This window comes from Nomascus leucogenys, chromosome 9 (assembly GCF_006542625.1).
Source record: "Nomascus leucogenys isolate Asia chromosome 9, Asia_NLE_v1, whole genome shotgun sequence".
NCBI classification, from domain to species: domain Eukaryota; kingdom Metazoa; phylum Chordata; class Mammalia; order Primates; family Hylobatidae; genus Nomascus; species Nomascus leucogenys.
In genome coordinates, this window is record NC_044389.1 from 58,766,766 (window position 1) to 58,791,373 (window position 24,608).

At 40.1% G+C, this 24,608-nt stretch overlaps 1 protein-coding gene across 2 annotated transcripts in view; it reads right to left on the reverse strand.

Moving 5' to 3' along the window:
- Positions 1–547: 547 nt before the first annotated feature.
- The window catches only part of SDAD1 (SDA1 domain containing 1), a 41,064-nt gene continuing 17,003 nt past the window's right edge, over positions 548–24,608 (reverse strand). Inside the window, exons 8-22 of one of the 2 annotated variants that reach the window (XM_030819002.1) lie at positions 24,072–24,146; positions 21,625–21,726; positions 20,558–20,627; positions 19,541–19,644; positions 17,532–17,589; positions 16,051–16,109; positions 14,391–14,467; positions 11,443–11,540; positions 11,261–11,337; positions 10,303–10,429; positions 8,414–8,508; positions 8,086–8,276; positions 7,894–7,978; positions 6,600–6,761; positions 548–1,421 (exon numbers count right to left, since the gene is read on the reverse strand). In XM_030819002.1, the coding sequence (XP_030674862.1) occupies positions 1,374–1,421; positions 6,600–6,761; positions 7,894–7,978; positions 8,086–8,276; positions 8,414–8,508; positions 10,303–10,429; positions 11,261–11,337; positions 11,443–11,540; positions 14,391–14,467; positions 16,051–16,109; positions 17,532–17,589; positions 19,541–19,644; positions 20,558–20,627; positions 21,625–21,726; positions 24,072–24,146 (1,428 nt within the window). In that variant the 3' untranslated portion in view covers positions 548–1,373. The remainder of the gene's footprint in view (positions 1,422–6,599; positions 6,762–7,893; positions 7,979–8,085; positions 8,277–8,413; positions 8,509–10,302; positions 10,430–11,260; positions 11,338–11,442; positions 11,541–14,390; positions 14,468–16,050; positions 16,110–17,531; positions 17,590–19,540; positions 19,645–20,557; positions 20,628–21,624; positions 21,727–24,071; positions 24,147–24,608) is intronic. The other variant, XM_030819001.1, reaches the window with a different exon arrangement.

Here is a 24,608-nt window from a genome sequence, read left to right on the forward strand (position 1 = left end):
GTAGAAAGTGAACAGAAGAAACTGGAAAGGAAATAAGAACACTGGTTTTAGAAATTGCTTTCTAGGCCGAGCGCAGTGGCTCATGCCTGTAATCCCAGCACTTTGGGAGGCCAAGGCGGGCGGATCACCTCATGTCGGGAGAAACCCCTTCTCTACTAAAACAAAAACACAAAATTAGCCAGGCATGGTGCCGCATGCCTATAATCCCAGCTACTTGGGAGGCTGAGGCAGGAGAATCGCTTGAACCCGGGAGGCGGAGGTTGTGGTGAGCCAAGATCGCGCCATTGCACTCCAGCCTTGGCAACAAGAGTGAAACTTCGTCTCAAAAAAAATAAATAAATAAATAAAAAAGAAAATGCTTTCTGAGTGCAGAAATTTCCCTTTACTCTAACTTGAGGTAACATCTACCACAACATTATCTAAGAAACCTGAAGCAAAAGGCACCAAACTATTTCCAAATGCAAAAATTTGCATGCAAACAGACTGTCCCCTGAAATGGATGTAGCATGCCTGTGGAATGCAGAACACCACACACCACTCTACATACAACGGTACCTATTTGGTGTTAGAAACCTTTTATTGAGACAAGGTAAACAGTGAGCTGAAATATTACAGGCTGAAAGAAGGCTGAGGAAACCAGTATGAAGGCAGCTCAAATGATGAACTAAATGTATTCCAAAGGTACTATTTATACTTAAGGCAGTTTTAAAAGTGAGGTCTTAACCAAAAAGCCTTTACATGGCATTAAAAAAAAAAAAAAAAAAAAGGGGGTCACTTAAATCTTTTGGATTGACTAAAAGAGCTAAATTATGTACCCAAAATCTGTACAGCAGGGGCCTGTTTTCAGCAGGAAAGCCTATGTACAAGTAAGAACCTCTTACTCTTGTAACATTGTCCTGTTTTGTTTTGTTTTATAAGAATATATAACTCCTATCCCCACAGAGTTGGTCCATAAGGCCTCAGTGACCTCACAGAAATATGGAGTTAACCTCTACTACAGAACTATTTACACTGCACTGTAAATACACATATGTGTGTCCACCCCTACAGCTAAGCTGTCAATGCTTTGAGTGAAGGGGTTACAGCTCATTTGTTTTACATCTACAGTGACGATGAATAGGCACTCAATACATACTTTTTTTTGCATGAATGATAAATGAAATGATTTTACATTACCACCACTATTTACATTAACATTCCCACCATTAGCCGTCTCCAAAATAAAAACACCAAATTGCTGCCACATGTTCAGCAGTTTTCACAATACAGTGTGTCTGGACTTTTTAATGTAAACAAACATGCTTGATTTTCCAATTTTCAGAGTAATGACACAAACTTAGCATTCTTCTTGGAATGGAAAACTTGCCGGGAAGTTACTTCATTCTTTTTCTCTTTTTCAAAAGTGCATCTCGTAGCGCCAACTGTAAAGATAAAAAAGTATTGAAACATGGTAACTCTTGGGTACCCCATTATACGAATTTGGTTACAGGAAAGTTTACCAAAAAGGAATCACCAAGTCAATACACCATCCTGAAAAACTATAAATGATAAAATATTCCAAAACAGATCAAATATGTATCGAGGGTGGGGCATATTACTGCTAGGAAATATGCAAAACTCTTGACTGCTGTTCCCAACTCATGGAGGCATAAGCTCAAAACAGGAGCAGCTATGGAATGCAGAGACTACTATTTATTATTCCTGTCTCCAGGGATAATAAACAATACTTATTTGGTCTATATGGCTCTTAATATTTTGGAGTTGTGGATGGGATACATTGTCTAAATTAAAAGTAACAGGAAAACAGATTTTTCTTCATAATCAATCACCTTTCCGAATATCACATATATTCCACTAAATATGGCATGTACGGATCATTCAAAGACTTTAAAATGGCATTCAGCACTTGTGTAGATTTATGGTAACTCTATCAATATACAATCTGAAACAAAAGTGTTACCTTATTTACTGATTTTCAAATGGGTTTTATGCAATAAACAAACTGAGAAAATGTTCTAAGTATATGCTAACACTAACCCTTTATAATGGCTCAAACATGAAGATATTAACTCAGAAATTGAAGCCCTGACAATTGTAGCTTATGGCAAAATATTTATTCTAGTTAATACAGGCTCTAATTTTTAACTTAATTATTTTGTGTTGGAAGTATGTAAAGTGAACATGAAAAATGAAAGCAATGAATTGTATCTCATAATGAGACTCAATCTAGGCTTTCATCTCCTGGAGTTTGTCTCTAACCAAAGAGGCTGGGTTCTTCAAGATCCCCAGCGTAGAATTGGAAGGTGAAGAATGTAACATCTAGAGAAAAAGAAGACTGCAGGATCAGTGTCTGAAGTGAACCTACAAAATCCCTTATAAAGTTTTACATTTCCCAAAAGAAAACAAACATAATATTAAAGATGATCAAAAATAAACCAAAATTAAAGTTAACCAAGACCAATGTATACATTTTAAGTTTGTGATGGATACTATTCCATTAATTCCCAAGCACTATTCTTTGTCCTAGAAACTTTTAAAAATCTCCAGCTTTTATTTAATTTTTATTTTAAAATTCTAGCTTAAATTTTAACAAGATACACCTAAAACAGTTTCAGAGTAGAAGTTACCTGGCTCTACATACAAATGTTCAAACTTTTTGGATTTTATGATTTCCAGTTGACTCCTTGCCTTTAACTCACACTAGGTCTTGGTATGTCTTTGCAGAAAAGCAGAATAGCTGGGATACTTAAGGCAGAACAAAAATCTGTAAGTTCATTTCAACTTAATTTGGCTAAGGAGGTATTTTCCAGATTCATCTAATTGTGTCTTATTTTTCTCATCTGCAAAATTGGTTTAATCACAGTAACTGCACATACTGTTGTATACTGATTAAAAAAGTTAATAAATGGAAAGCCCTGGAATAGTGAAGTCTCATGCTAAGAACTAAATGTGTTAGCTAATGTTGGTTATGGGAATTTACTTCCACTGATTAAGCTTTGTGGCAAAGCACAGTCTACTCTCACACATATTTCAGTTCCTTGCCCTTCAAATGCCACCAATTAAAGAAAAGGAACAGGTATATCCCCCTTTTCTTCTTTTATCTTTCTACAGGCTTTACTGCAAGATCCTCCTCTCCTTCCCTATCCTATGCTTTACTTCCCTCTTCTAGTCTCATCCCAGTCACCTCTTCATATTCTAACAATTTACAGTAAGACCTCACGTACACTTTCAAGCCAGGTAAGATCCCTTTATTTAAGACACTGAAATATCACCAAAGGGTTGGGGGGGTGGTGTGTGTGAAGTGTGATGCTCCTTTCTCACAGGGCCCTTGGGGTCACGGGGCAGTTCTGGGGATGCTCTGTAACTGTTCTGTCCAATAGGATAGCCACTAACTACATGTGACTACTGAGCATTTGAAATGTGGCTAGTTCAAATTGAGATGTGCTGCAGTGTAAATAACATGCTAATTTCAATTAGCTCAAAAACAAAAATGTAAAATATTTCACTCATAATTTTTACATGTTGAACTACATGGTGAAACGATACTATTTTAGATATACTGGGTTAAATAGGATATATTGTTACAATTTCCTCTTTTTTTACTTGTTTACTTTTAAGTGATATATGTGGTTCATATTATATTTCTATGAACAGTACTAGTCTAAAGGAGAGAACAGAGAAAATCAGGAACTGAAAGTTTGTGTTTACAATGAAGAGATCTTGAAGAAAATACAGGGCAAAGAAACACACATAGAAATTCTGATTAATATCAGGTTCCAAATGGCAAGAAAATTGGAGAACAAGAAAAGACATTCTTGAACCAACAAGTGCATATGTCCAGTGAAATCTTAATTTACTCTCAAAAAGATTCTTCAATCTTTGAGAGTTATTTTATGACTCCAGGTGCTTGCAAGGAACAAAGCTGGGCTTCCCCACCATGCCAGAAAAGGCATGCTAAAAAACAAAGGAAGTGGGGGTGGGGGGAGCCATAACTAAAATATAACAAGCTCACAGAAACCTCATAATGAAATAAGGCCTACCAACAGGGTAATTAATATTTCCTCAACCCTGAAATGTTAGTAAGGGCCAGTGAAGGACAGACTAATGGATTTAAGTCAATCCTATTATAATTTTAGGAGAATGTGGCAAAATTTAGAGTACTTAAAATCCTAAGTGGCACCTTTCCTTTCACCTCAGTTTCAACAGCTTCTATTAAAAATGCTGTCATTATTTAAATGATGTTGTTGCACACAGTTTAGAACTAGAAAGAGTCAACAGGGAGAGCTAAATGGTACCTTAATTCAGTGAATACTGACTTGGAACCCACAGACACAGCACTGCCCTAGAGGGCTGGCCGTTACATTCAGTGCTGGCAGGCTGATCCTTGGCTAGCTATTTAGGAACACTGGTTCACAATATGAGACTGTTTAACTCAGAGCTGATATCCTGGCAATTCTTCAGAATGACATTTAGATACACTGCTATACCACCAGGAGAGAAAGATACAAAAGCAAAAACTTGTTTTATCACAATGAATAACTGAAATAAACGAGCTGCCTAAGTAGCATGGGATTACCATTCAAAAGCCATGAATGGATAAAATGTAATCCCAAAGCCTGTAAACATCAGGGCTTTCAAAAGGGCACATACAGGAAGGATCATGCCAACACACAACTATTTATTTTGCATTGCTTTTCTGAAACTGTTTCTGAGATACTACCACTCAAAATTATTGGTTTTTGAAAAGTACCCACGCCTGGGGCTGGGCGTGGTAGCTCACGCCTGTAATCCCAGCACTTTGGGAGGCTGAGGCGGGCAGATCACGAGGTCAGGAGATCGAGACCATCCTGGCTAACACGGTGAAACTCCGTCTCTACTAAAAATACAAAAAAATTAGCTGGGTGTGGTGGCGGACACCTGTAGCCCCAGCTACCTGGGAGGTGGAGGCAGGAGAATGGCATGAACCTGGGAGGCAGAGCTGGCGTGAGCCGAGATTGCACCACTGCACTCCAGCCTGGGTGACAGAGCGAGACTCTGTCTCAAAAAAAAAAAAAAAAAAAAGTACCAACACCTATAATTTTAGTGCTATGGGAGGCTGAGGTGGGCAGACTGCTTGAGTCCAGCAGTTCGAAACCAGACTGGGCAACATGGCAAAACCCCATCTCTACAAAAAATACAAAAATTAGCCCGGTGTGGTGGCAGACGCCTGTAGTCCCAGCTACTTGGAGGGCTGAGGTGGGAGGATCACTTGTAGGGAGATCCCCTGAAACTACTGCTACGGAATAAGAGATGAAATGCTCCTGATTATTGTAAATACAAAATTGCATGCAGGATTGTGTAAAGACAATGCCAGGTTGGGCTGCCAGAATGAGCCAACAGCACGTGATGTGCTTCCCCCTGCAGAAAGCCAATGAACGGACGTGCGGTCAGGGAGGTTTCACATCACCAAGATTCCTATCCCAGAAAAGCAGATGTTCATAGCTCTGGGAACAGAATGTGACCCTTGTGGAGAGCCTATAAATGGATGCATGAGGGGCGCCTATTCATATGGATAAGATAAGGTTATAAATGCCCTTATCTTGCCACGGCTCTTGTAGGTCTCTTCAGGGGTAAGGCATACTACCTTCTGAGAATTTGTGGTCTAACCAGTTGTCTACCTTCACGTCCTGTTTCTATTGATTGTTTGCAACCAGTTTTTGCTGCAACTGTTACTGCTGATTAATATCTTGCTAAACATAGGTTATGGATAGACTGTGTTTCTGTTTTAAGGCTCTGTTAGAAATTGCTGATACACACACTATATTGTAAATTCTTATCTCTGTATACTGTACTTCTGCATACTGATGTTATGTTAAAGAATTACTTCATCCCCATGTGACCATCTCACCTCATAATCAAACGACCCTAAATCCCTCAATAACCTACACCTACCCTCACTAAACTTAATAATAAATGCTGGTATATCCAGTGCATTGGCAGCATCGCAGGACCAGAAGGCGGTGACCCCCTGGACCCAACTTTCACTATCTTGTGTGTGTCTTTTATTTCTCGACCTGCTGATCTGCCTGGGAACAAAGAAAGAGCCCCGTTGCATTGCGGGCTGCTGGCCAGATCCCGCAATAATCACTGGAGCCTGGGAGGTCGAGGCTGTAGTGAGCCGTGAGGCTGCAGTGAGCTGTGACTACACCACTGCACTCCAGCCTGGGTAGCAGAGTGAGACCCTGTCTCAAAAAACCAGACATAAAATTGGCACTAAAAAGTTACTCAATTAATTTTGATATTATATTTCACAGATCAAATGTAAGAGAATTTTAGCATGGGAAGGAACCTCATGGATGATCTAGCTTGCATTCCTTTACTTATACTGGAGGAAAATGGATTCCCCTCTGGTCCCACAGCTGAGTCTCAATCAAATCAGGTCTGGGACTTACATACCCTGACTCCTTCTCACCTCTTCATGCTCTCCAACAATGCTCCCATTAACCACAAGGCACACACAATAATGCCCAGTCTTCAGAAGGCGCAAGTCCGTCTCAAATGTAAAGCTGTCTTGGAATTACAGTACTGTTCTTGCCACCCAAGCTTCGAGTGGAACTCACCTGTTTTTCTCGGAAGGAACGCTTATTTTTTGACCGGACATTCTGGCTATACCGCATCATCATAAAGTTCTTCTGTTTTTTCTTCTCTTTATTTGTTGAACTGGAAAATGGATTTGTTTTGGTTTTCTTCCTCACAAATTCTTTTCGGTCTGTCTTTCCAGCCTACCAGAACAAAAAGTTTGGTATTTCTTCTTCAACAACATACTTTAGGAGTCATCTAATCAACATTAATGTCTCCTCTGTGTCAGAAGCTCTACTAGGTGCCAAGGGCACAAAATGGACAGGACACAGTCTTTGCTCCTTGGGATCAAGAAATGGCCATACAGTATTATAACGGAGCAAGGGGAGCTTCCTAGAAAGGAAGACAGGTAGACTGTTTTTTTTTTTTTTTTTGGCAGGATGAAGGCATTCATGGTAAGGGAAAGAAGGGGAAAGACAGAGCATTTCCGGAAGAAGGGACAGTGCACACAAAGGTGTGGAGGAGAAAGGACACATGGAAGACAGAGGATGAGGTGGAACTAGGATGGGACGGTGTCTCGAACAAGTGGAGATACAGAAAATGATGCTGGAAATGTAGGCAGGACCCAATCATGAGCAGCCACAGCACTAGCCACAGGCACACTCCAACTGGCTCTGGCTTTTCACTGGTGACTGTAAACACACTCCTACTTTTCTCTTAGCTTTGATAAATATAGTGGCTTCCCGACAATACAGACATGTAATACTGCCTTCTTGTGCTCTACCTTGTTTTGAGAGGTGTTACATGGCTATATACAGTTGTCAAAACTCATCTAACTGGCTGGGTGCAATGGCTCATGCCTATACTCCCAGCACTTTGGGAGGCTGAGGCGGGTGGATCACATGAGGCCAGGAGTTTGAGACCAGCCTGGCCAACATGGTGAAACCTTGACTCTACTAAAAATACAAAAATTAGCTGGGCGTGGTAGCAGACGCCTGTTACCCCAGCTACCCGGCAGACTGAAGCAGGAGAATTGCTTGAACCTAGGAGGCAGAGGTTGCAGTGAGCTGAGATTGCGCCACTGCACTAGAGCCTGGGTGACAGAGACAGACTGTCTCAAAAAACGAACAAACAAACATACTAACAAAAGCAAACCCAAACAAAACCCCTCATCTAACTGAACACCTAATATCTGTGCATTTTAATTTCTGTGTTAAGTATACCTTTATTTAAAACATTTTTAAAAATTGTCATTCTGTGGCTATACAAGTTCTGGCTTATGTTTCATTTTATTTGCTGTCTGTTTAAAAAACTAGGAATGATATGCTCACTCACCATTGCAGTTGCTAGTCTTGTTTCTTTGTCAGACTTTGGCTTTTTATGAAGGCGTTCAATGTCCCGAAGAGAAAGTAATTCACCCCTGGGGTGAGGGAAAATAACACATGAAACAAGAATGGAATTCTGTTTCCTGACGCTTTCATTACCACATGAGCTGACTGAAGTACTAAAGTGGATGTACCATTTTACCTGGGCTCTTCATCACTGTCTATTTCAATGTATTTCCTCTTCTGGGATTTCCCGGGGGCAGCATCAAGTTCTTTTCTCATTTGGGCCATGCGGATTTTCTGGAAGTCTTCCTGAGTTAAAACTCGGCTGGTGCTGATGGCTGCAGCTCTGGCTTTCCGCTCCTCCATGGGCATGCTGTTCAGCTTCTTGGACTTAAACCACACAAGGGCTTAAATGGCTACCAGCTCAAGTGAGAGCTCAGCCATTTAAACTGTAGCCTCCCAACAAGGCCCAGAATAAATTACGTCTTAATAAACATCAGGGTATAAGACAAAATTTTCAGACTTACGATTTCTTGCTGTTTTTCATCGGAAGAGTGGAACACATCAATCCATTCACCATCAGCATCCTCCTCCTCACTGATACTGGTACTTTCCCATCCCTCTGCGTGAAAAAAGCAAACTCACTACTGCCATTTTATGTTGCACATTCAACATAAAGTTGAGATGAAGCAAGTAACAGAAAAGTAATGAACCTTGAACAGATACATTATTAACCAAGAACTGAGCAATATTTATTGTTAAATAAGCAACATGCATTTAGTTAATCTAAGGAATAGGAAATATGCACTGATCAAGTATGTACCATGAGTCAAAACCTTACAATCACTCTCTGTAACCCTCATGACTCCACAGAAAAGGAACAGATGCTCAGAGTTAAGTAACGTGCCCCAAGCCACACTGCTAAAAAGGCATCCTACACTGAAATCATGAAAATCATGTCTACCTTTAGGGTCATGTTCTTTCAACTAAACCAACTGTGTCCATCAAAACTGCACTTGTACATTTATCCTGGCCACGCAGCAAGCATCTAACTTGTCCTATGCATGTTACCCATGTATGAGAATCTAGTTAGTCATTCAGACAACTGAGGTAGAAGATTTGGGATGTTAAAGAATCCCAAAGACACCTCAATAAAAAGGTATCAGGCTTCTTAATGGAGCCACCACAGTTTAAGTTTTCTAAATCACAGACACTGCAATCTTTCCATGTTAAGACAATGTGCCAGCTCTTTTGTCTGGCATATACATAACCAAGTATGAAAAGGTCTCCAAACTCTATCTCAAGCCTCCTGTCTTTCTATGTCCCACCTTGTATCCTACATTCTAATAGTTAGTTGCCTAAATCCTTCAAGACTTTGCTCACACTTTGCCTGGAAAGTCTCTGCTATTCTAGCATTCCTTGCCAAATACTTGGCTCATCAGTCACCATCTCTCCAAAGCCCTTTAAAAAAAAAAAAAAAAAAAAAAAAACTTCTGAGGTGGACCTGACTGCTCTCCTGCCCTTATGCCCCCACCCACTCCAATCATAAATCCTGTTAACACTTCATTCTTCAGCTCTTTGGAAGCCCTCTAGAGCAGAAATAATACCATTCATCTTTGCATTGGCAGTGGCTGGCTTACAGCAAATGCTTAAGAAGGCTTTGCTGAAATAGGCTGGGTGCACTGGCTCACGCCTGTAATCCCAGCACTTTGGGAGGCCAAGATGGGAGGATCACTTGAGGTCAGGGGTTCAAGACCAGCCTGGCCAACATGGTGAAATGCTATCTCTACTAAAAATAAAAAAAATCAGTCAGGCATGGTTGCACATGCCTGTAATCCCAGCTACTCAAGACGCTGAGGCAGGAGGATCGCTTGAACCTGGGAGGTGGAGGTTGCAGTGAGCTGAGATCATACCACTGCACTCCAGCCTGGCCAAGAGTGAGACTCCAACGTGGGGAAAAAAAAAAAAGATTTGCTGAATAATGAATGAATGGACAGGAAGAATACACGACTCTGGAAATTAGAATGGAGTTCCTCGAGTATTTTCCCACAAATTCAACATGCATTCTCCTTCAACAAGGAGAATTTTGGGGGATTCCTCTAAGGGCTAACCCCCATAACTTTTTCTAGGCAACAAACACAAGATCATTGTCTTTCTCAAGCACCAAACAGCATGCCCTTGGATGAGAGGCAGCCACCCCGAAGGTCATGAAAACGCATTTCCTGTGCTAGAACCTAAGTTCCGCAAGAGGAGGAACCATGCTCGATTGATCCCCCATACTTCTAACAGTGCGTGGGACATAGTCATTGCTCAATAAATATCTGCTGAATGAATGTTCAAATAGTATACAATTTAAAAGTCTGCACAGATACTGCAGGAGTGTTTTGCCCAAAATAAGGGTGAAGTAAAAATCAACCTTCATCATTTTCAGCATTCTCTTCTTTCTCAACTTCCAGAACTTCTGCTCCTGGAATGTAATCTTTAGCATCTAATTCTCCATATTCTTGTACTCTTGCTTCTATGGAGGCCTCTGTAGGCTTACCCTAAAGGAAAAGAAATTGTTTGTAATAAGTTGCTTAGATCATAAAACCTTAATCATGAAAGGTATTCTCTGAAATTATGAATTTATTTTATTTATTTGAAGACAGGGTCTTGCTCTGTTGCCCAGACTGGAGTGCAGTGGTACAATCTCAGCTCACTACAACCTCCGCCTCCTGGGCTCAAGGGATCCTCCCACCTCAGCCTCCCTAGTAGTTGGGACTACAGGCACGCACCACCCCACCTAGCTAACAAAATTATGAATTTAAAAGGGAGCACTATAAAAAATGGTGGTAACCAAATGACAGAAACAGTTTGCTTATGTCTCAGATCAAAATAAATCCCCAGCCAGCAATCTGTCCACTATCTGCTTGTTGTGTTTTGATCTAGATCAAGACACTGGTAGTTATTAGACAGTAAATGCTCTAATTTTTTAAGTCTTGAAAAACGTCATCTCTCTTTCTGTTACATACATGCATTCCTCCTCCCTTCCAACTTGAAAGAGGTAGTATCTGGCTGTGCAATAGCCTGTTCACAATACTGGCATCAGCTACTGACTGATCTTTGAGATTCCAATCGGTTAATAACATTAAAAGCTTTCAAGCTGAAACAGCCTGATAGGTCTTCAAGACACAGTCATCATCAATGAATATGTGCCAACCACAAAATATTCAGGGCCATGGTATTTGATTCCAAGCATAAAGAATACAACCGTGTGCATCATAACCATGTAATCATAACAGAAGCATCATAAGTACTAAAATTCTAATTGTAGGAAATTTCTCCCAGTTTGTGAGACCATAACCTTTAGACCAACATAAGTGTGCTTTACCTACCCGGAATTTCTTCTGCAGCATCTGAGGATTCAGTGTTCGGAAGAGCTGAATCAAAGTTCTAGCAGACATCATTACATCTGTAAAATAATACTTTTATTTAGAAATTCTGGCCAAAGAGTACAATGAGGTAAAAAGGAGTCACACTGTACTCTTTGGTGTGTAGAGAGTAACATGCAGCTTACTCTTATCCTTGTGTGTTTTATACTGAGCCAGGTCTTGGAGAAGTTCTTCAGTCATGGCTAGAGGACATCGAGCTGTTATCTCCTTTATAGCATTGATTCTAGAAAAAGAAAAACAAAGTTTAAAAGAGCCCGAATAGCAATTTTTTCATGATTCAACATAGGAAGACTTCCTAAAAAGATTAACTCAAAAGGAAAACACGTTGGGTTTTATATAGCTTAGGTCTCTAAAACTGCAGCATGTTACAGAATGTGAGGTAGGCAGCCTTAGAGGGCTTTTATTCCAGTTACTGCCATTTCCTCTATTGGTGGAATAAGGAACAGTGTCTGGCACACTAAATCAGAGCAGCATTTACTTGCCAACTCTAAGAAGAGATGGGACTAGCTCAAATAAGAAAGGTTAAGGTCTTCAGGGCCATTATCCTGCAATATTTTCCAAGGAAAATAAAAAGCTGCTGTTCAGCATATCACTTACTTATCGGGACAGATTAGAGAACCCTTAAAACCAGTGATTATACTCATTAAGTGTTTTTTAATCAACCAAAAGGGCTACTAAATTGCTCTAGGAAAAAAGAGTGCTTCAATAATAAATCACTTGTTCCAGGGTTCTATGGTTTGAATGTTCCCTCCAAAACTCATGTCAAAATTTAATTGCCACTGTAATGGTTTAAAGAGGAGAGACTTTTTTTCACTGTTATTATTATTATTATGCTTTAAGTTATAGGGTACATGTGCACAACGTGCAGGTTTGTTACATATGTATACATGTGCCATGTTGTTGTGCTGCACCCATTAACTCGTCATTAACATTGGGTATATCTCCTAATGCTATCCCTCCCCTAGCCCCCCACCCCATGACAGGCCCTGGTGTGTGATGTTCCCCATCCTGTGTCCAAGTGTTCTCATTGTTCAGTTCCCACCTATGAGAACACGTGGTGTTTGGTTTTCTGTCCTTGTGATAGTTTGCTAAGAATGATGGTTTCCAGCTTCATCCATGTCCCTACAAAGAACATGAACTCATCCTTTTTTACAGCTGCATAGTATTCCATAGTGTATATGTGCCACATTTTCTTAATCCAGTCTATCATTGTTGGACATTTGGGTTGGTTCCAAGTCTTTGCTATTGTGCATAGTGCCACAATAAACATACGTGTGCACGTGTCTTTACAGCAGCATGATTTATAGTCCTTTGGGTATATACCCAGTAATGGGATGGCTGGGTCAAATGGTATTTCTAGTTCTAGATCCTTGAGGAATCGCCACACTGTCTTCCACAATGGTTGAACTAGTTTACAGTCCCACCAACAGTGTAAAAGTGTTCCTATTTCTCCACATCCTCTCTAGCACCTGTTGTTTCCTGAGTTTTAAATGATAGCCATTCTAACTGGTGTGAGATGGTATCTCATTGTGGTTTTGATTTGCATTTCTCTGCTGGCCAGTGATGATGAGCATTTTTTCATGTGTCTGTTGGCTGCATAAATGTCTTCTTTTGAGAAGTGTCTGTTCATATCCTTCGCCCATTTGTTGATGGGGTTGATTTTTTCTTGTAAATTTGTTTAAGGTCTTTGTAGATTCTGGATATTAGCCCTTTGTCAGATGGGTAGATTGCAAGAATTTTCTCCCATTCCGTAGGTTGCCTGTTCACTCTGATGGTAGTTTCTTTTGCTGTGCAGAAGTTCTTTAGTTTAACTAGATCCCACCTGTCAATTTTGGCTTTTGTTGCCATTGCTTTTGGTGTTTTAGATATGAAGTCCTTGTCCATGCCTATGTCCTGAATGGTATTGCCTAGGTTTTCTTCTAGGGTTTTTATGGTTTTAGGTCTAAGATGTTTAATCCATCTTGAATTAATTTTTGTATAAGGTGTCAGGAAGGGATCCAGTTAAGGTGTCAGGAAGGGATCCAGTTTCAGCTTTCTGCATATGGCTAGCCAGTTTTCCCAACACCATTTATTAAATAGGGAATCCTTTCCCCATTGCTTGTTTTTGTCAGGTTTGTCAAAGATCAGATAGTTATAGACATGTGGTATTATTTCTGAGGGCTCTGTTCTGTTCCATTGGTCTCTATCTCTGTTTTGGTACCAGTATCATGCTGTTTTGGTTATTGTAGCCTTGTAGTATAGTTTGAAGTCAGGTAGCGTGATGCCTCCAGCTTTGTTCTTTTGGCTTAGGATTGTCTTGGCAATGCAGGCTCTTTTTTGGTTCCATATGAACTTTAAAGTAGTTTTTTCCAATTCTGTGAAGAAAGTCACTGGTAGCTTGATGGGGATGGGATTGAATCTATAAATTACCTTGGGCAGTATGGCCATTTTCATGATATTGATTCTTCCTATTCATGAGCATGGAATGTTCTTCCATTTGTTTGCGTCTTCTATTATTTCGTTGAACAGTGGTTTGTAGTTCAAAGAGGAGAGACTCTTAAGAGGTGATTAGGCCTAATGTTGTTATCTTGGGAGAAGGTCCCTTATCGCCAGTGAGTTATAAAAAAGTGAGTTTGGCCCTCTGTTGGCTCTTGTGCTCTTTTCCCCTTGTGCCTTCTGCCAATGATGCAGCAACGAGGCCCCCACCAGATGCCAAACAGACACCAATGCCATGCCCTTGGACTTTCCAGCTCCAGAACTAGGAGCCAAATAAATTTATTTTATTAGCAGTATGAAATTCAGGGTGGGAGATCAGAGGAAAAGCACTTAGATTGCTAATCAATTATTCATCTGTAAAAGTAAAACTGCTAAAAAACAAAAATGCTAATTAGAAGAATAAGTATCTTTTCTCTGGCTCCCTTCTCAAAATTCTGACCAATAAAAAAATTATCAAGCCTCCCAAAAAGACTGAAATATATTTTAAACCAATTTTCTAGAGGTGATACTACCAGCTACAATCTTACATCTTGGTAACTTATAGCAAATCTAGTCCATTAAACAATGTATCTTCTGCCTCCGACCAGATTGTACATACCCTACTGTCATGACTTCTCCAGAGTTCTTGTCAGTAACAAAATTGTTTGCCACAGTCATAAGCAATGATTGAATAATCTGAATTGGAAACAAAAAAGAGATGGGTGCTGGTTGAATGTCTGCATACACAAACACTTAAGAATGAAAGGACAATAGATTATTCATAGTGGAAAACCCAGCCCTCCACCTTCAGTTTAGGAATTGGAAGTAATCAAGATTAAGGAAGACAGATGAAAACACTCCACTTAGGAATTCAGTGTTTTTCTTGGCTATCCTCAGACTAAATCAAAGAAAGGAATTACAAGCTTTGAAAAACAATCTCTATAAATTTACTAATATTCTTGACCTCCCCAGTTATACAAAATTTGTTTATTAAAGAAAATCAGAATTCTAAACAACCTGTCCAAAAGAAACTTCACTTTTTATGAGATGTACAACTGAACTTCTGTGTGGCTCTCCTTAAGAGTTAGTGTCTCTTCTATCTATTAAGAGAAGAAAACGGTGAGGGAAGAGTGGACAGTAACCCTTGTGGTTAAAATGACCCTTGTTGTGGGAAATCAGGGACCCCGAATGGAGGGACCAGCTGAAGCCATGGCAGAAGAACATAAATTGTGAAGATGTCATGGACATTTATTAGTTCCCCAAATTAATACTTTTATAATTTCTTATGCCTGTCTTTACTAGTCTCTGAACATAAATTGTGAAGATTTCATGGACATGTATCACTTCCCCAATCAATACTCTTGTGATTTCCTATGCCTGTCTTTACTTTAATCTCTTAAACCCGTCATCTTCGTAAACTGAGGATGTATGTAGCCTCAGGACCCTGTGATGATTGCGTTAACTGCATAAATTGTTTAAACAATATGAAATCTTGAAAAAAGAACAGGGTAACGGCGATGTTCAGGGAACAAGGGAGATAACCATTAGGTCTGGCTGCCTGAGAGCCAGGCAGAACAGAGCCATATTTCTCTTCTTTCAAAAGCAAATAGGAGAAATATCGCTGAATTCTTTTTCTCAGCAAGGAACAGCCCTGAGAAAGAAAATGTGTTCCTAGAGGTAGGTCTCTGAAATGGCCGCTCTAGGGATATCTGTCTTTTACGGTTGTACATAAGGGATGAAATAAGCCACGGTCTCCTGTGGCACTCCCAGGCTTATTAGGATGAGGAAATTCCCGCCTAATAAATTTTGGTCAGACTGGCTGTCTGCTCTCAAACCCTGTCTCCTGATGTTATCAATGACAATGCGTGCCCGAAACTTCATTAGCAATTTTAATTTCGCCCTGGTCCTGTGATCTCGCCCTGACTCCATTTGCCTTGTAATATTTTATTACCTTGTGAAGCATGTCATCTCTATGACCCACACCCTATTCTTACACTCCCTCCCCTTTTGAAAATCACTAATAAAAACTTGCTGGTTTTGCAGCTTGTGGGGCATCATGGAACCTGCCGACATGTGATGTCTCCCCCGGACGCCCAGCTTTAAAATTTCTCTCTTTTGTACTCTTTCCCTTTATTTCTCAGATCACCCAACACTTAGGGAAATAGGAAAGAACCCACACTGAATTATCGGGGGTGGGTTCCCCCAGTAGACCCTGAAGTACCTAACACTAACACTGTCATCCATGCCCTAGGTCCAGAAGTCAGGTTACAAGTTCTCACCTCTGGGGGTACTAGGTGATGAGATGCTTGTGCAGCAAACAGAAGGATCTTTGTTACTTCTGAAAACATAAGAGAACAGAAAGGTCATGGTCAGTGTATCACCCTGCCTCTGAGGACCACAGCAAACATGGCAAGCACATTCTGGTCTAAATGGTATTGCTGCTTATTCCACCTGGAACACTCAATCCCCAGATATCTGCGTGGCTTACCCCCTCACTTTCTTCAGGTCCCTGCTCAATAGCTGCCTTATCAAAAAGTCTCTCCTGACCACACAATCTAAAACAGAAGCCATCCCAACACTCCCTATTGTCCTTATCCTGCTTCCTTTTCCTTCAAAACACTTATCTTTACCTGGACATATTATATATAGCACATCTACATCTGCCTCCAGATGTAAGCCATGAGGGTAAGGACCTTGTTTTTACGTTTACTGTGGAATTCGTACTGTCTTAATGCAGTGCCTGGCATAAAAATCATTAAATAAATACTTGCTGAATGAAGGCGCACACACACACACACACACACACTCTTTTCAAAGGGGCAGCATAGCATAGGTAACAAACAAGGCCACTGGCAAAAGAAGTGAGGTGAATCCTGATTTTCCATTTATTTGCTGAGTGACTCTAGTCTTTTTTTTCCCTTTGTATACCTCACAGGATTAATGTGAGGATTAGACAAAATGACGTATGTAAGGCACTTAGCATAGTGCTTGGTCCATGTTAGATACCAAATAAATGTTAGTTTCCTTCCTACTTTGGTTCAGGTTCAAAGACAAGAACAATCATCTCTTCTTTCCTGCTTTTGTGTTGCTTTTCATTGAGAACACATGCGAGGTCAATGTGAGCAGTAAGATCAAATCTTAATATCTATTACGAAGATGCAATAAAAAGTCAATTTTTTAAAAAAGAATTTTCCATGAGTATTTACAGTATTACAAGAAGACTTGCTTTGAGAAACCAATTTGTTGTTGTTTTCTTTTCTTTTCTTTTTGAGACGGAGTTTTGCTCTGTCACCCAGGCTGGAGTGCAAGGGCACAATCTCGGCTCACAGCAACCTTCGCCTCCTGGGTTCAACGGATTCTCCTGTCTCAGCCTCCTGAGTAGCTGGAATTACAGGTGTCCGCCACCACACCCGGCTAATTTTTGTATTTTTAGTAGAGATGAGGTTTCACCATGTTGGCCAGGCTGGTCTTGAACTCCCGACCTCAGGTAATCCACCCACCTTGGCCTCCCAAAGTGCTTGGATTATAGGCCTGAGCCATCGTGCCCGGCAGTTGTTGTTATTTTAAAAAACAATGGTTTCTTAAAGTTGAGGATAACGACAAACCCACAGCAAACTCTAAAAAGAAAATAAGGGCTTCTCTCCACATCTCTAATGTAGAGCACACTGCACTCCTGTCTTTAGTGATTCCAGAACAAAAGACTTTGCATGTTTATTCTATTACCAAGGCCACCAAAGAAACACGGCAAGTGGCGGCTTACCTCTTTGGTGGGGCTGCAGAAACCTTTGCAAAAAGGGATAGAAATTGAAGAGGAAAAGCTGTGGAGAGAAAACCAACTTTAATACTGATGCAATTGACACTATGGAGTTCCATTTCTTCTCAAGGCAAATATATCACCAAGGTCAACTAATTGGTGAACACTTTTGTTTTTTTCTCAGTAAGCAATCATGCCCTAGGATGATTCAATATGCTGTATTAACTAAGGCTAGGAACTCTCTCAAATGAGGCTATGCTGCTATCCTCATTATGTAAAGGAGGAAGCAAGTATATGCAGAATGAACTAGAGGAAGGAGAAGTAAACAAAATGTAACATTCTTCTACTCTTAAAACTGGTGTGGCTGCAGAAACTAACTTTTTAGTGTTCTAAGGAGAGGGGATTATGGGAAGGAACAGCATTGATAACAAGTCTCCAAAACAACAGACAAAATCGGAATTCAAATCTGAATAGCACCGAGTATAATTTAATCAGCAGAGCTCACTCCTGGTTATATTCTTGTATACCAGTCCAACCACATGGAAGGAGTTGGGTCCAACCACATGGAAGGAGTTACTCTGTGCACCATAATTCAGAGGGAAAACATTCACACTTTGAAGTCCACCTAAACAAAGGTGACCAGGGTTATTAAGGAAATGGTAATGTTTAACTTCAAGAAGAGAAACTGGAAATAAACTGGTCTTTTTCAAGGTATATCAGTTAGGTGGGAATAAACTAATTTTTTCTATTTCAGCCACAGAGCAAAAGTAGGATGGGCCACTGAGAAGTTGCAGGGAAGACTGGTTGAACATAATGATGGATGTTCAATTGTAGTCAGTTGTGAAACTCCAGTATCATTTTCCTCAAACCACACTTAAATCACAAATCACTTTTTCTTTCCTATAGAGCTCAAACTCAGTCTGAATGAACTTGCTGCACAAATATAACAAGAATTGATCCTACACTGGGACTACAGCCATGGAGAAAAAGCAATGTAGTCAGTAAAATGTTAACAGGTTTTTCTCAGAGAAAGGGAACAATTACTTTCACTCATGTGTACTTTCATTTTCAACTTGATATATGTCTATATTGTTTGAAAAGTGTTTTTCTTTTCTTTTTTTTTTTTAAATGGATGTTCGGAGCAGCACCAGTCACAAGATCAAAATGATAAGGAAAAATCTTAATGGTCATTTCTTTATGGCTTAAATTTCTGGGTATCTCTTTTTCTACAATGGCGTCTAGTCTGACAGTGTATGTAAAGTTCCCATATATATACCAATGAGGAGCTCTTGCAACTAACATTTGTAAACATGACGATTTCCTACTAGAGGGATCTGGAAGTCAGGAAAGCCAAGAAGGGTTAAACAAACAGTGAGATGTAGTAAGTCAATTAAAATATATGCATTATATTGGCTCAAAAAAATGTGTATGTGCAACAAAGTGAACAAAAAGAAAGTAAAAAAGCAGAACAGGCCAGGCGCGGTGGCTCACGCCTATAATCCCAGCACTTTGGGAGGCCAAGGTGGTCAGATCATGAGGTCAGGAGTTCGAGACCAGCCTGGCCAATATGGTGAAACCCCGTCTCTACCAAAAATACAAAAAAAATAGCCAGGTGTGGTGGCGTGCGCCTGTAGTCCCAGCTACTTTGGAGGCCGAGGCAGGAGACTCACTTGAACCCAGGAGGTGGAGGTTGCAGTGAGCCGAGATTGCGCCACTGCACTCCAGCATGGGCAATAGAAGGAGACTCTGCCTCAAAAAAAAAAAAAAAAAAAAAAAAAAAGCAGAGAATAAAATAGCCTGTCCACAAATGGAATATATGTACAAATTAACATCTACATTACTGCAAAGAAAATGAAGTGATATAAATAGTTATTTTCAGAGATGTTACTCTTCTGTAAATTTTATGTGTTTAAATATATGAGGGATAAAATTAAGCCACTGCTTTACCTAATGGCTTTTCTTTTACCATGGTAAATTCTACTTCAAATATTCACCAAGAGAAACATAATTCAAACCTCATGAATTCCCACCAATCTGGAGATGAGGTTCATGAACATCATCTTCACTTCAAACCTCTCCTTACAGCACTCAAGTTGCTTTAGTAGTTTTTCCGCAAAATCTGGCAAGGAGAGGATGAAAGAAGTACATTGTGAGTCCATGGTCTATGTGACATTTATGTAACAGGCGTAGGAAAAGGCAGTAGTTAGATCAGTGAATAGACTGACAAACAGGTGAATATATCAATATATGTAATGGTGCCCAAAGTTAAAGTCTTAATAATTCCCAAGTTTTTTAGCATCAACACCTAGAGTGACTGTTTGACAGGTGCTCGCTTCACTTAAGAGCCTTGCTTCTTAAAGGGGTAGTCCACAGACCCAGCAGCTGCTGGTCCACCTGGGAGGCTTGTTGGAAATGCAGAAGCTCAGGCCCCACCTCCCCAGGTGATCTGTATCTACATGCAAGTTTGAGAAACACTGATCTATAGCAGGGGTCAGCAAATCTTGCCATACATTAGAGTACTGAGAGCCCCAACGCCCAGCTACACCCCATACCAACTAAATTAGATTCTCTGGGGATAACAGGACCCAAGTATCAGTATAGTTTTTATAAATTCGCCAGGTGAGACCAATGTGTGGCCTACTTTGAGAACTAGTGTTCTTGAACAAGGTTTCCCAGATTTTTAGTTTCCACAGACCAGGTTTTTTTTTTGTTTTATTTCGTTTTTTTAAAAAAAAGGACCAACAAAAGACTGCCAGTTTATTTGGTCAAGTACAATGCCCTATTACAATTGTGTTGCTAAAAACATGAATCTCAGAAAGACCTGTTTTTCCATTTTTTCTTGTTCTGCGATAGACTGGGAATCACTGCTTTAGAAGACAATTTTGTAGGTTACAACCAACTAGTAACAACTAAGCATTTATTGACTATCTATTAAATGCCAGGGATCTTATATTCCCTGAAAACCCCAAAGGCAGGAAATAAAATAGGCAGAGATAAGGCCAACAAGGAACTCGGAAGTCATAATTACCTACCTTGGGGATCATGAATCAAGTGAATGGCTGAAAAGTTAAACACCTCCGGTTTTTTCTTCTTTTTTTGTTTCTGAAAGGGAGAGGAAAAACATTTTCAGTCTGAGTTACAGTGATGATGCTCTTAGAACTTAATGTGCTAATAAGGCTGTTATAAGTCCATTAGACTCTTTAAAAAGAAAAAAAACTTTGTTCTAAAAACCTTTTCAACTAGAAGAATTAAAGTTGGTTTTTGCCTTTTAAGATTAAATGTGGGGAATGTGTTCCAACTATTAGCACCTATGAGACTTACAGGAATTTGGAAATGCAAACATTAGTAATATGGTTTGGCTCTGTGTCCCCACCCAAATTTCACCTCGAACTGTAATCCCTGCATGTCGAGGGAGGCACCTGGAGGGAGGGACCTGGTGGGAGGTTATTGGCTCATGGGGCAGTTTTCCCCATGCTATTCTGGTGATAGTGAGTTCTCACAAGATCTGATGATTTAAAAGTGTTTGGCAGATCCCCTGTAGTGCTCTCTCTCTCCTGCCACCATGTAAGACATGCCTTGCTTCCCCTTTGCCTTTCCCCATGATTTTAAGTTTCCTGAGGCCTCCGCCACCATGCAGAACTGTGAGTCAATGAAATCTCTTTCCTTTATAAATTACCCAGCCTCAGTTTGTTCTTTATAGCAGTATGAAAATGAACTAATACAATTAGTAAACACACAAGGGCCAAATTAATGACTTTCAAAATCATTACGAAAATATGAAATGTACTGCATTTATGTACTCTTCTGACAAAACATGTCTAGCAAAGATACCATAATACAAGCTACCTTGATCAGAACAAGTAAAAAGTGAATTTAATTAAACTAATTTATCCAAGTCACTGATTTTGCTAGAGCTGAATACATTTATTCATCTAAAATATTAATAGTGCTTAAAAATAATAGTGCTTAAAAATTCATCTAACATTTCTAAGTATTCTGCAAATAGTACTCTGATTTTAAATTCTTAAAAGCTCTGGCTAACAACAACATATTCTTCATTCTAATCACTCCTATCTCATTTTCCAGATACAAGTCCCACCTTGAGCACTTTCATTGCCTTTTCCAACTTTTTCTTGTTTTTGGAACTTTTCTTCCCCGTAGCATATTGTACTAGCAGGTCTCTTGCTGTTGGTCCATCATCCTAAAGAAGAAATTACTTTGCAAAATTGTAAACAAGGAAAATCTGCATAGAATGAAAGAGTAAACCTTTCAGCCACTTCTTGGTTCTTATACTCTTTACACACAGCTATTAAAAATGAATACTACTTTTAGGCTGGGCACAGTGGCTCATGTCTGTAATCCCAGCACTTTGGGAGGCCAAGGTGGGTAGATCACTTGAGGCCAGGAGCTTGAGACCAGCCTGGCCAACATAGCAAAACTGTGTCTCTACTAAAAATACAAATACTTAGCTGGGCTTGGTGGTGCACACCTGTAATCCCAGCTACTCAGGAGGCTGAGGCCGGAGCATCACTTGAGCCTGGAAGGGGGAAGTTACAGTGAGCTGAGATCACGCCACTGCACTCCAGCCTGTCTCAAAAACCAAAAAAAAAAAAAAAAAAAAAAAAAAAAAAAAAGAAACAAAAAAAAAAAAAAAAAAAAAAATTAGGGGGGCGCGTATCCACTATCAGAGGCTGAGGCAGGAGAATGGCGGAAGGGGAGTTCAGTGAGCGAGATCGCCACTGCACTCCAGCCTGGTGACAGAAACTCTAAAAAAAAAAAAAAAAAAAAAAAAAATTAGGTGGAAAAAATATGCCCATGTGTGCACAAACAGGTACATACAAAGATTTTCACTGTAGCACTTTTTTTTTTTTTTTTTTTTTTTGAGATGGAGTCTCACTCTGGCACCCAGGCTGGAGAGCAATGGCACGATCTCAGCTCACTACAACCTCCACCTTCCAGGTTAAAGTGATTCTCCCTCCTCAGCCTCCCAAGTAGCTGGGATTATAGGCACACACCACCATGTCTGGCTAATTCTTGTATTTTTTAGTAGAGACGGGTTTTGCCATGTTGGCCAGGATGGTCTTGAACTCCTGACCTCAAGTGATCAGCCCGCCTTGGCCTCCCAAAGTGCTGGGATTACAGGTGTGAGCCATTGCGCCCAGCCCTCATTTTTCCTTTAAAAACTGTTGTTGACAACCCGCTCGGGTCCCCTTCCATGCTGTGGAAGCTTTGTTCTTTCGTTCTTCACAATAAACCTTGCTACTGCTCACCCTTTAGGTCCGTGCCATCTTTAAGAGCTGTAATACTCACTGTGAAGGTCCGCGGCTCCAAAACAACAACAACAACAACAACAACAAAAAACAAAAACCGTTGTCTTCCTTTACAAATATGTACATAGTTTACTATGGCATATGTATTCCCATTGCCCTATTCTGAAATAAGTATCATTTGCTTTCAGAGAGTTTCTCTTTTTTTGTTATTTAGGTTGCCATTTACAATAAAATGTATTAGTCATATACTGTTTAAAAGATGTCATCACATATTCCAGTACTTTAGTTACCATAATACTAAAATGGGGAAAGATAATTTTTTTTTTTTTTTAGAAATTCTTATTTTAATATTTCATGCCATCAAGAATCTTGATTTTTTTTTCCTCAAAGATATGCTGATGATGGCTGGGTGCAGTGGCTCACGCCTGTTATTCCAGCACTTTGGGAGGCCGAGGCAGGTGGATCATGAGGTCAGGAGATCAAGACCATCCTGGCTAACACGGTGAAACCCCATCTCTACCAAAGATACAAAAAATTAGCCAGGCATGGTGGCGGGTGCCTGTAGTCCCAGCTACTCGGGAGGCTGAGGCAGGAGAACGGCGTGAACCCGGGAGGCAGAGCTTGCAGTGAGCTGAGACCATGCCACTGCACTCCAGCCTGGGCAACAGAGCGAGACTCCGTCTTAAAAAAAAAATGTTGGTGTCAATTTTCATCCTAAATTATTATTATTTTTTTTGAGACGGAGTCTCGCTCTGTCGCCCAGGCTGGAGTGCAGTGGCACAATCTCGGCTCGCTGCGAGCTCCGCCTCCCGGGTTCATGCCATTCTCCTGCCTCAGCCTCTCCGAGTAGCTGGGACTACAGGCGCCCGCCACCACGCCCGGCTAGTTTTTTTGTATTTTTAGTAGAGACGGGGTTTCACCGTGGTCTCGATCTCCTGACCTTGTGATCCGCCTGCCTCGGCCTCCCAAAGTGCTGGGATTACAAGCGTGAGCCACCGCGCCTGGCCTTTTTCATCCTAAATTTACATAGTGAGATATAGGTATAAGTTTAGAACTAAGATCAAGGTTGAATAAATCTGTTTTATTAATTATATAACCAATCTCACTGAATACAAGTGACAAATTCCAAGTAGAGTAAAATAGCATGGCAGAATTCAATAAAAGGGCAAAGGTGTCATCTAAGTTTCTTTCTAACTTCAGCAGTCATAGACTTTACAATGTGTACTCAGAGCAATAATAAAAGGTAAGATTCAGAAGCACCTATGATTAAACTAACCTCAGATTCGGAGTCACTGTCCTGTTTTTCATCTTCATCTTTCCCAAGAAAGAATGTCAAAGCGGCAACTAATATCTAAAGACCAATGAGAAAAAAGTCAGCTACTTGATTCAGCTTAAAACAAAGAATAAATCCTTTTGACTATGCTTTATACATGTGCATGAACTAAGATCTGAACAACAAATTCAAAGAGTGGTGGGATTTTTGCTTATTTTTTCTTAATTAAAAATTGTTTTATGTTATTTCTCTAATAAATAATTTTAAAAACTAGATAAAAACTGCGAGGCTCTATATAGTTATCCTTCAAGACTGTCGAGAATTTCTACATCCCCTAAAAGAAAAGTGACACTGCAGTTCTTCTAACAGACAAAAGTCAAACACTGACCTTAAATTTCTTTTAGCAGTGCCTAAGCCCAACAGAAGTCAGGAATTACAGGAGAAAACATTAAAAAACCACTGAGGCTATCATTTACTACATAACAATTTAAAACCTCATAATTCTATTGACTCTTTTAAAGTTCAGATGACCCAGGAAAG